Raw genomic sequence first — 12,542 nt, 5'->3', positions numbered from 1 at the left:
CAAACTGGTAAGGACAGTGAAGACCTTGAAAGATACAAGATGATGAGAAAAGCAGGGTTCAAAATTTATATAAAATATGATATCAATTCTATAAGGGAGTCAGAATCTGCAGGTAGATCAGTCATTCAACCCTCCACTGACAGGCCACTAAGGTTTATTGTGCACCTCCACTGGCCAATACGGATCCACTAACCACATGAGGTTATTCTGCACTTGAAGTGTAACTAGTTCAAACTGAAATGTGCTGAAAGTGTAAAATGTACAGCAGATTTCAAAGATTTCGTATGAAAATAAGAATGTAAACTATGTCATTAATAATTTTTATGTTGACAGCATATTGAAATAATGTTTCTGGATAGATCAGGTTAAATAAAATTTATTATTAAAATCAATTATACATGCTACTTTTTACATCTTTAAATGTAGATAACAGAAAATTTTAAATTACATATGTGATTCACATAATATTTTTATTGGATAGCACTGCCTTGTACCCTGGGGAGGTGGAGGGATGAGGTGAAATTGTGGAGGGTAATGAGGACCCTGAGGGGCATCAGAACCTGCAGGCTGACCAGCCATCCCATCCTTCTACTGGGGGAGGTTGTCTGACCTCCAGCAGAGTTTCTACCTTACCCCCCAAAGAGACAGAGATAATCTGAAATGAGACCATTTAGAAATGAAAGAGCCTGAGATACTTTTAATTTTAAAAGTTTCCATTTTTCTTCACTACCCTACAGGAAGGGGACTCATAAAAAAGTTGAAATCAGTTACTATTCTTCATGCATTTGGGATAATGTGAGTGAATATTTGACCTTTGTACAAATTAACGTCTTTTATAAAAATCATACTTTACATAAATTTTAAAACTTCCTTTTTTAACCATTCTGCATACATTAATATTAATCTTTTACCAACAAGAAAGGAAGCTATATTGGCTTGGCAAAACAGACTTAAAAAGTAATGCTGGGGCTTCCCTGGTGGCGCAGTGGTTGAGAGTCTGCCTGCCGATGCAGGGGACACAGGTTCGTGCCCCGGTCCGGGAGGATCCCACATGCCGCGGAGCGGCTGGGCCCGTGAGCCATGGCCACTGAGCCTGCGCGTCCGGAGCCTGTGCTCTGCAATGGGACAGGCCACAACAGTGAGAGGCCCACGTACGGCAAAAAAAAAAAAAAAAAAAAAAAGTAATGCTGAAGTGGAATATTATTCATCAGTCAAAAGGAGAAGAACGAATGATACACGCTACCATATGGATGAGCCTCAAAAACATTATGCTAAGGGAAAGAACTCAGATGCATTACATTTATATAAAATGTCTAGAAAAGGCAAATCTACTGAGTAAGAAATAGATCAGTGGTCATTTGGGGCTGGGAGTGGGATTGGGACTTAATGCAAATAGGTATGAAAATCTTTTGGGGGTGAGGTAAATGATTTAAAACTGGACTATTGTGATGGTCGTACAATTATATAAATGTACTTTATCTAAGTGTAAATCACTTAATTGTACACGTAAAAGAGGGGAATTTGTGATATATGCGTTATTCTTCAATAAAGAGTTTTTTATTACGTTAAAAGTAGCAGTGTTGGTAGCTTCCCATAAATCATGAGGAATTTTTGCACATTTTTATGAAAAGACAGAAAATAGAAAAGTAGAAGAAACTGAAACCTACCATCAACCTTGTCTTTGGCAAGCACCCCAATATCTACCAATTTATTGTTAGGACATCAAAAGTGAAACATAAACTATTTAGAAATTAAATAATAAAAACGTATTTCAAGCCTTGTAGAAAGTGGCCAAAGATATACAGATAATAAAAACCTATAGCCAATTGAATTTATTAGAAGATAAAAGAGATCAAAAACAAAATAACTAAAAGCTTTCAACCCAAGAGGACAGAAAAAGCTCAATAATATTCAGAATCATGTTTCTTCCTCTGTCTTCCCTCAAACACCATCCCTAGTGAAATGAATCACCATATTTTACCTGATCTAAATACTTTATAAGCATCTGTCACCTCTGCATTCCCACTGCCACTTCTTAGTTCAGACACTTTTCTCACATAGCGACTAAAGAAAATTTATAATCGGCTCCTTGGTCACTCATTTCTACTTATTCCAAAATAATTTCCAGGCCTTCACCAGAGGGGGGAAGGGGGAACTATGAAATCTTCTAAAGAACCTAAGAGAAGATTTGAACTGGAGAGCTACTCTGGAAGGATGATCCTAGACTGGAGATTAAATGTGGCATATATGTCAGCTCTCCTTAACAAAATTTCAAAATCTGTTGATTTTTTGCATTGAAATTTGATATAATAACTAATATATTTTTGAAAAGAACAATGAGTGAACCCTTGTACTATCAGATAGCAAAACAGAATAAATAAAACGGCATGGTACTGATGTAGAAATATAAATATAGATCAGTTTTTATTTAATCTAATCAAGAGCCCATATGACTATAAAAGCACAGTTAGAAGTGTAATATATAATAAAGGGTGGCATTTCAAATCAGTGCAGAAGGATGAATCATTAAATAATTGGTGTCGTGATACCTATCAGTTTAGACCAAAATATGAAAGTCAGACATTTTGCTCCAATCTTTTATGAAAAGAAATCCCAGATGGCTAAACTTTAGAAGAAACATGGATAATATGTAATATTTTTAAAGAATCAGGTAGGTCTGTTTGCAGGGATACCCATTCTGAAGTTTGTGCTTTGCAGAAAGTGATACTCAACCAGGAGTAAAAAGGGGATATGATGTCCAGCTTTGCCTCTGCTTGTCAAGCTGTGTTCCATGGTTCAGAAGGGGCGTCTTGTCTTTTTCCTAATCTGTCTGCTTCCTGTAGGGGCTCTATGTACTTTTCCCCTGGAAAGGGGCACCTTTTCTAATTGGCACAAAAGCCTTATATGCTAGCAGCAAACAATAAATAGTACTTAATAATAAACAGGTAATTTGTACATACATAAATCGGTTTTTTGTTTGTTTGTTTGTTTTTACACAAATGGTTGCTATAAACTGATTGTGTTCCTCCAAAATTCATATGTTGAAGTCCTAAACCCTGATGTAATGGTATTTGGAGATGAGTCCTTTGGGAAATAATTAGGTTTAGATGAGGTAATGAGGGTGGGGCCCTCATGATGGGATTAGTGCTCTATAAGAAGAGACACCAGAGAGCTTGCTGTCTCTCTTCCCACCTTCTAGGGATAAAGTAAGAAGGCAGCTGTCTACAAGCTAGGAAGAGAGTTCTTACCAGAAACAGACCATACTGGTACCTTGATCTTGGGGCTTCTAGCCGCCAGAACTGTGAGAAAATAAATCTCTGTTGTTTAAACCACCAGCCTATGGTATTTTGTTATGGCAACTGGAGCGAATACAACAGTATTATATTGTAAAATGTATTGGGTCTTTGTTGTTGTTCTTAAACTCATTTTTTATGTAGATGTAGATAGTTTGTATGTATACGTATTAAACAACTGATAACAGAGAGAACTTCTAGAGGACAGATTGCATGAGGCTAGTGATCAAGGGGCACTGTTTCCTTAACCTTAACATTTTATTTTTATTTATTTGGCTATGCTGCGTGGCTTGAGAGATCTTAGTTCCCTGACCAGGGATTGAACCTGGGCCACAGCAGTGAAAGTGCCAAGTCCTAGCCCCTTGGCCACCAGGGAATTCCCAACATTTTATTTTTTATGAGTGTCCTCATTCTTACACGTTTTATTTAAAGTATCTTAAATACTTAAATATTTTGAAAACAAATTATGTTAGATGGTGTCTCATGTTTTAAAAAGTCAATTGATAGTAATCATTATATTTAATGAATATTCACTATGTTCCTGCTGTGTGTTCTATTTAACATCTCACTTACTCCTTGTAACAATCCTATGACGTAGATACTATTTATGTCTTCATTTTACAGATGAAGAAACTGAAGCACAGAAAAGTGAAATAACTTACCCAAAGGTTACACAGCTATAAAGGATAGAGCCAGGATTCTAATGTTCACAACCTGATTCTAGAGTCTTCCGCCTCAACCTCTTTGGCATGTTGAGAAAGGAAAATAGGGCATTAGGAGGCTAGTGGAAATTTTGGCAAAAACAATTTTTAAAAAGTGATGAGGGTTGGGACGTCCCTGGTGGCACAGTGGTTAAGAATCTGCCTCCCAATGCAGGGGACATGGGTTCAAGCCCTGGTCCAGGAAGATCCCACATGCCGCGGAGCAACTAAGCCCGTGCACCACAACCACTGAGCCTGCGGTCTAGGGCTCATGAGCCACAACTACTGAGCCCACATGCCACAACTACTGAAGCCCGTGTGCCTAGAGCCCGTGCTCCACAACAAGAGAAGCCACCGCAATGAGAAGCCCATGCACTGCAATGAAGAGTAGCCCCCGCTCGCCGCAACTAGAGAAAGCCTGCACACAGCAATGAAGAACCAACACAGCCAAAAATAAATAAATAAATAAATAAATAAATTAACCTAAAAAAAAGTGATGAGGGCAAAAGATAGCTTGTAATAGACTGAGATGGGAAATCTAATTAATAAATAAAAGGAATTGCTATATCTCTTTACTATGTTGAACTTCATAAGATTGCCAATACTTAACCATTTGTTGACCCACAAAAATGGAATTTCCTTATGATTCAACCTGATGTATGTGCTAATTTATGAGTATTGTTTTCAAGACACTTAATCTTAGAATTAGAAAATAGAAAAAGGAAATAAACAACAGAACTTTTCAAACCCTCAAGGCTATGTGTATGTGTGTTTTTAACAGATCTGGAAATTGCTTCAAGCCTTCTTATTCTGACATGAGAAAAATGTGCCTACAGCTAAAATATCACACATGAGATTTGTGAATTGTATTTCAGTAGTAGAAAAAATACGTTTTAACCAATCAACCACATTTCTTAGCATCAGAATGGTTACAAACAAACACAACTTCTGGTTCTTGTCAGAAGCAAAAGCAATCAGCATTTTTGCATGTTAAATTCCATCTCTCTAAATCACAAAATGAGGACTGTCCTTTCATCTACAATATCATCCAAAATTTTCTGAGAATTCTTTTCTGATATATTATCTGGATATTTTAATGGCCTTCCTCACTGATTTCCCACTGGCATGCAAGCGTTGGATTCATAATTATCTGAATCTACGACATTTCATATGAGTTGAATACACAGATCATAAACCCTTAAAAGTTGATAGCTCACTTAGCCCTCAAAAGTTATCCACTTCAATTTTACAAAGGACAAAACAGAGCCTCGTAGAGGCTGAGTCAGCTTGATAATTATTGGGACAAGAAACACACAACTGAAATGGCTCTGTAATCAAAGAAACTTCCTGGCTATGAGGGCAGATTTTACTAGAAGCATGTCTCCTAGATGCTGGGACTTCACATCTGTTCCTTTTTACCTACCCCTTTAATTCCTGTGGCTCTCTTTTGTTTCCCCAGTGTAGTTTCAGACTATCCAACCAGCCTTTTGACCCCCACATTTGCCTTGCCTTTAGTATTTAGCTGCTTGTTCCTGTCTGACCCATGGCCTGGCCTGCCTTCTGGTATCCTCCTATATCTTGGTTTGTGCTTGTTTAACTGATTTCTCACTGGTTGTTTCATCTCTTAGCCTTGAGCCCTAGGTTTGCTATATTATTGGCTTTCTTCATAATAGATTAAACTCAATTATAAATCCTGAGATACCTGGAAAATCATGTGAATTTTATCCAGAAAGTTGTTGGGAACTGCATGGCATCTGTGTGGAACCACAGATTCACTCTGCAAGCTTGGTCACATGGGTCACAAAGGAAGCTTCCTAGATATAAGTGAACCTTGTTGTGTAAAATAGTTATGTCATCCTAAGTTATGATAAATCTAAAATGCAATTTTTATTAGTTTAGTAGACTTCATTTTTTAGAGCAGTTTTAGGTTCACAGTGAAATTGAGCAGAAAGTATAAAGAGTTCCGTGCAATTTTTTTTTACACTGACGAACTGTAAAGAAAACTTGTGATTTATGTTATGAAATGTAAGATCTATTTTTAATTTATCTTTTGTGAAAATCTACTCAGGAGCTAGCTAAACTAGATAACTATGCCAGTTACCACTTTATTGTCTCTCAGCTCCAAATCTCCCTTCATTGTCTGCTCTATGAAAATAGACTTGGACCCTGTAACTATTTCTTCTCTGCAGCTGGTACAATGCTTAGCCATGTCAGAAAAGGGTACAGGAGGGATGCTGAAGAAGGAAGGGGCTTTCCTTCCTAGTTCCAGTGTTTACTCCTTCTTGTTCCTGCTTCGTGGCTACCAGCAGCATGTGTGGGGGACACCCAGTGGTGTTTGTGGAGTTCAGTTGCACCCCGTGGCCAGTTTCCCATCAAATTTCAGAGGTACTCCCATGGTCAGGTTCCCACTGAGGTTCCCATCGCAATGCTTGACTTCCAGCTTTGGTCTCCTGCACGCAGGTAGGGTGTTGCCTGCTTGCCCCGTGACTAGGAACAAGTTCTGGATGAGCCCATCCAAGAACCTCTCCACCATGTGGTGGGCCACCACCACACCTTCTACATTGAGGTCTGAATCCCAACCACAGAGAGGGGGGCCCCACCTCCAAATTTGTTCCTTCCATGAGAACCCTCCCTTCAGCCCTGCAGCATTCTTTAAAGTTCTTTATCCCTTTATATAACAGAGATTTTTTTTGTTAGAATTAATAATTCTTTATCTTAAACTTTCCCTATCCTAATTACCATGTTGTCTCTGTCTCCTCACTGACCCTGACTGATGTAGTAACCTTGAGAAAAATAATTTTAATTTTTCAGTGCACTCATTCATAAAATGAGGAAACTGGATTAGTTGATCTCAAATGTCCTTTCCAGCTCTAAAATTGCGTTATCCTAGAGAATTCAGGTTTTTCCTATACCGTTGGGTACATCTTAAGTATACTAGAATGAATACCACAGAGCACAGAATAATTGCGTACTGTCTTCCTCAGCCTCAGTCGTAGTAAATGACTTTTTATCTGAATAATGGTTTCCTCCTTCTGGGTAAAAATATTAAGTCACAGCAGCAGCCAGCATTATTTCACACACACAGTGGGCAATCAAATACTATGAAATCCTCTGTGAGGATTTTAACTAGGAAGCTCTCTGAGGAACAAAATGGAAAACTAGAGATTCATGTATGAATATGAGAGTTTAAAATACATTATAAGTATCATTTTATTCATTTATGAATATAAATATTGTAAGGACACATTAAGTATAGAAAAATGCTCCCTCTGATATTATTTATCCTAACACATTACAGAAGACTCCATTCACCTAACACATTACAGAATTCCATTACCACACAATTTAAATTTTTTCTTTTACCTTTCTCTGTCTTTTAGTGACTGTTCAGCCATTAATTTCTTCAGTTCTTCCAGACGCTGAAGATCTCTCATTTCCATTTCTTGCCATTTCTGCTCTCTTTTAGCCCAGTATTTTCTTATCTATTGCATAAATATCACATAAAATTTAAATTAACAACAGGTATGTTAAAAACAAGAAACAAAGTTATAACAACATTATCCATTGTTTCATATAGCAAATATTGAGTTTAAATGACCCTTCATCTATTTTATCTCTTAGATCTGCCTACAGTGTATTGGCAACAGAAAAAATAAGTTAAAACACAAAAATACATGTCCTGAGAAGCTGCATGTTTTAACAGTTTCTGAAGTGGAAATGTAACTTGTGCTGAGACCTAAGGTTTTAATCTATGGCTAAAATAATCGGCTTTCAGGGAACCACAATAAAAGCATGTTATTGTCTCTAAAGTATATGATCTACCTGTTACTCAAGAATATTTTTATCCTCTTATGGTAATGTAGTCTTTAACAAGTATAGCATTAAACCTATTTTTACTTTAAAAGCACGAGTTTATTTATGCTAATGGACAGCAGGATGTTGAAAGTTTTATGCTTCTGGGGAAGTGGCAGGAGATAGGTGGGAGGAAGGAGGAAAAGAAAAAATTAGCAGGGTTGTGATAAATAGTAGTTCTGACTCATGTGGTAACATAAAGGACAGATTTATCAGGCTCAAAAAGGTGAAAGCATTGTTCCTCACTAGGCATGTTTTACTTCCTTTTTCTGGGAATGGAGGCAGAATGAGAAAACCTGAAGCACACATAAGCTATTTTTAGGGGGCTAAAAAAATTATTGCCTTAGTGATGGGGCAGTTGAAGTTTATGTTTAATTGACAGAGGACCATTCAACTGCTCTGGCCTGCCATGTTGTGTCTGGGTCAAGAGAGTGGTTTCTTGCTGGTAAAAAACAGTACCTTAATGGTGAATGGCAGTGAGTGACTACCAGCAGAGGGGCTTTGGTAGAGTATGGGTTAGCCTCATCCCCAAGGTGGCATTTTCTCTTTTGAGAAATGAATATGAAAAGCCAAGTGGTTTCCAGACTTGCCCAGCAGCATGGGCTCTGACACCTGGGAGAACCAAAAGAGGCATCCCAGTACCATGGCCACAGCCATAGCAACTCTGTGGCAGGGCTTGCAACACGAGCAGTCACGCCAGTGACATCCATTCAATGCTTAATGAGTTACTGATGGCTCCAAGGTAAAGTGATTCTACTCCAGAGATGATGGAGATCGGAATCTAGGGAGAACAGAGATGAAGCTAGAAAGGTAGCACACCAAGATGGAAAGTGAAAGAAAGGGTAGGAAAGGGAGAAAAAGGAAACACTGACTGATATTTCAGAGTCCTAACTGACAAATGCCAACGCATTCTATTAGTGCCAGATATGGAAATGTTAACAACCATTATATTATCTCCCTCTGGGTTTATAAGCGATCTTTATTCTTTGTATTTTTCTGTGTTACCCTATTTTGGGCAATGAATATATAATTCTTTCATAATCAGAGGGAAAAAGAAGATACTTCAAAAGAACAGATATTGGATTAAAGGGCATTTTTCTCTGGGTTCTGACAGACCAATAATGTTGCTTACTCCCAGCACTGACCTTGGAGGGAAGTCAGTGGTCCTTCTGCTGACAGTCCCTTGACAACAAGCATACCAACCCCAGGTTTCTGGTGTCCTCAGATCACTGACACCATCTGGTGCAGTGTCCTGTGCAGGCCCTAGAAGTATATCACACCTGAGGCTTCTTGGCATCTCAGGACCAATTATTTCCATCCTTGACTCTGGTAGAGGCTGGGGAATGATTCGGGCATTTTCTTCCTTGTTAATGGCTACTTTGAGACACTGATGCTGTCCCTCTCATGTACAATGCCTTCTTCCTTTGATGTTTACAATATCTGGCTATATCACCCTCTACATGTCCTTATCACTGGCATGTGTGGACTTCCAGGTCATTCTCAAATATTCATTGAGAATTCAGATACGTGAGTCACAGACACATAGGACTTGTTGTCCAGAACAACTCCTTCTACCTTCCTACGCAACTGCAGTCTGAAGCCCCTCTGACCTGCCAACTCAGAGTCCTATGACTTCCTCTATTCCAGTGAGCTACCTCCTTCTCCAGGATTCTACCACCATGGAGAACAGCTCCAACTCCAAAAGCTTCAATTATAGCCATCGATCTTATGACCAGAACCTATGAGCCCTTCCCCATCATCTTTTGTGTTCAGGTCGTAAAATTTTATTCCTCTAGTACAGCCCTCACCACAAGGCTTTGCTAATTAGTATCCTTGCTCCTCTCTCCCACTACACTGCAGAAACTGTGATTTATTATCCTGGGACTTCCAACAGCAACTGTACCAAATTGATGATTTCAGCTGAATCTTTATTGACAATCAGCATTCCTTTTATGAATTCCTGGCCAGTGCCTCTCGATTGCTCATGGTGGTATTTCAAAACCCATTCACTATATTAAACTCCATACCTGCCTCTATTTCTTCGGTTTTATCAGAGGAAACACAGACCCTAAAAGATTCCTTCCTTGATGTCCTGCTCCTCAGAGGAAGTGCTGTCCTTCCTTCTTTCCAAGGCAACCCTCACCTGGGCTCCAGAACCTATTCCCCAATTCCAACTCCATAACCTTACTCCATCGCCTACCCTTCTTTCCCCTGTAACTTCAACCTCTTGGTCTTTGCTGCTCCCTTCTCCTCACATGAAAATCTACACAAATCTCACCCATTAACAAAAATTTTAAAGGACTTTCTTTAGACCCCCAAGACTGTAGCACCACACCCTTCATTGTTCCCTTTCAGTCAATGATACCTATTCTTCTCCAATTTCACATCTCTTATTTTGGTCCTCACCCATGACATTCCTACCTCTGCCTCCACCCCAATTCACTACTCTTGCCAGTGACTTCCCAATGATCAAAGCAAATTCAATCCTTATTTTATGTAATGTCTCTGATTCTACAAACCCTTATTTACAGTCTTAAGAAACTACTGACTTTGGCATTCATTCATTCAAAAAATACTTATTGAGCATCTGCTTTAAGCCAGATACTGTGCTATGTACTTGGGATATGGTGCTTAAAGAAAAATTAGGCCTTTGCCTCATGGAGCTGGGAGTTTCGGAAAGAGAGAAAATAAACAAGTAAATGAATGAAAAGAATATTACATGTTCAATTCTAAGAAGGAAATAAGTATGGTGATGATGTAGAAAAATCTGTGTAGAACCATTAGAAGGCATATTTTTAAATGACATTTGGATTAAAATTTGAAAGATGAGAGTGAGACAACCATGGAAAGAGATGAGGGAGATCACTGCAGGAAATGAGAGCTTTAGGTGCAACAGTATTGAGTGGGAACGACCTTGCACATGTTCAGAATTGGGAAGAAAACAGCACAGCTGGAGCAGGTAGTGTGAGTTAAGACTGGAGGTAAGTTTGGGAAGCTGGATGGGGGCTAGATGATTAGGCAAAGATTTAGTTCTAGAAACAAAACAAAAAAGATATGGAAGAGTTTAAAGCAAAGAGTGATATAATGTGACTTAGATTTTTAAAATATAGCTTGGGCTATATTGAGTGAAGAATGGATAGTAGAGGAGCAAAGGAGAAACAGAGACCAAAGAGAATATGGCAAAAATGATCACTGGGATCTAGGAAATTAATTATTCAGATCTGAGATGTGCTTTTGAGTGGAGTCAGAGTGTTCTTTTAAGGATTAGACATGGCTGTTGAAGCTAAAAGGAATCCAGGATAATTCCTAGGTTTTTGCTAGAGCAACTGGTTGGATGATGGTACCAATAACTGAGATGGGAAATTAAAGGAATAACAGGTTGGGAAAAGAAAGTCAGGAGGCTCAGTATTAAACATTAAACAATTGATGTGACTGTAAGACATTTAAGTAGAGATTTCAAATAAATATCTGGAGGTACAGATGGGTGGCTCAATGGAGAATTCAGGGCTGGTCTAAATTAAGGAGATATCTACTTAAAATGCTACAAATGCTATTTGATGCTACAAGACTGGAAAAGATCTATAAAGTGTGAACGTAAATAGAAGAGAAAAGGTGATCATGCACTTTCATGTTTATCTGCCTTTTGCAGTTTTCTCAACCAGCATAACTTCATTTTCCTCCTCCACCTGTTAATTTTATTCTACCTTTAAGACCAGAACAAATGCCATCTCCTTGAATCTTCCTCTGAATCCTCTATGGAAAATGTTAGTAGGACTTCCCTGGTGGTCCAGTGGTTATGAATCCACCTTCCAGTGACAGAGTGGTATGGACATATATACACTACCAAATGTAACATAGATAGCTAGTGGGAAGTAGCCACATAGCACAGGGAGATCAGCTCGGTGCTTTGTGTCCACCTAGAGGGGTAGGGTAGGGAGGGTGGGAGGGAGATGCAAGAGGGAGGGCATATGGGGATATATGTATATGTACAGCTGATTCACTTTGTTATACAGTAGAAACTAACACACCATTGTAAAGCAATTATACTCCAATAAAGATGTTAAAAAAACCCCTAATATTAAAAAATAATAAATAAATACATAAATAAAATCTGCCTTCCAATGCAGCGGACGCGGGTTTGATCCTTGGTCGGGGAACTAAGATCCCACATGCTGCAGGGCAACTAAGCCCTCGCACCAAAACTAGAGAGCCCACATGCCACAGTGAAGAGCCTGTGCACCACATCGAAAGATCCTGCATGCCACAACAAAAGATCCCATGTGCCGCAACTAAGACCCGATGCAGCCAAATAAATAAATAAATAGTAAAAAAAAAAAAAAAAAAAAAAGAGAAAGAGAGAGAGAGCTCCTAGCTCCAATTTCATCTTTTCATTAAAAATAATAATAATAGCAAAAATATTTTGAAAAAAGAAAATGTTCGCTCAATCCTTGGCACACCAGTGATCCTTAATTAAGATTTATTACCCTCCCTTCTTTGTTCTGCCTTGTATTCCTTGATTCTTTTTCAGGAGGGTCTAACACTGGATTGTTACTGATATATTTGGACATTTATTACATGCCTGGCATGGTCTTCCCTGCCTTGTTACCTGCTAAATCCCTCCTGTCCATCATTTAAGACTCAATTGTAGCTTTGCTTTCTCAGCCTTCCTCCTTTCCCCTCTCCTCCAGACATAACT

At 38.7% G+C, this 12,542-nt stretch overlaps 1 protein-coding gene across 10 annotated transcripts in view; it reads right to left on the bottom strand.

Moving 5' to 3' along the window:
- Window positions 1-12,542, bottom strand: part of CCDC148 (coiled-coil domain containing 148) — a 408,125-nt gene that overhangs the window by 180,880 nt on the left and 214,703 nt on the right. For all 10 annotated transcript variants that reach the window (XR_003793865.1, XR_003793866.1, XR_003793868.1 and 7 more), the window contains one exon: window positions 7,358-7,476. Coding sequence is in view for 6 of the 10 variants with exons in the window: in XM_029224755.1 (XP_029080588.1) it covers window positions 7,358-7,476 (119 nt within the window). In the remaining 4 variants the exon portion in view is untranslated. The remainder of the gene's footprint in view (window positions 1-7,357; window positions 7,477-12,542) is intronic.

Source organism: Monodon monoceros, unplaced genomic scaffold (assembly GCF_005190385.1).
Source record: "Monodon monoceros isolate NGI ecotype Baffin Bay Population unplaced genomic scaffold, NGI_Narwhal_1 Super_Scaffold_16, whole genome shotgun sequence".
In the NCBI taxonomy this organism is placed as follows: Eukaryota; Metazoa; Chordata; class Mammalia; order Artiodactyla; family Monodontidae; genus Monodon; species Monodon monoceros.
This window is presented reverse-complemented; position numbering and strand designations above follow the sequence as displayed.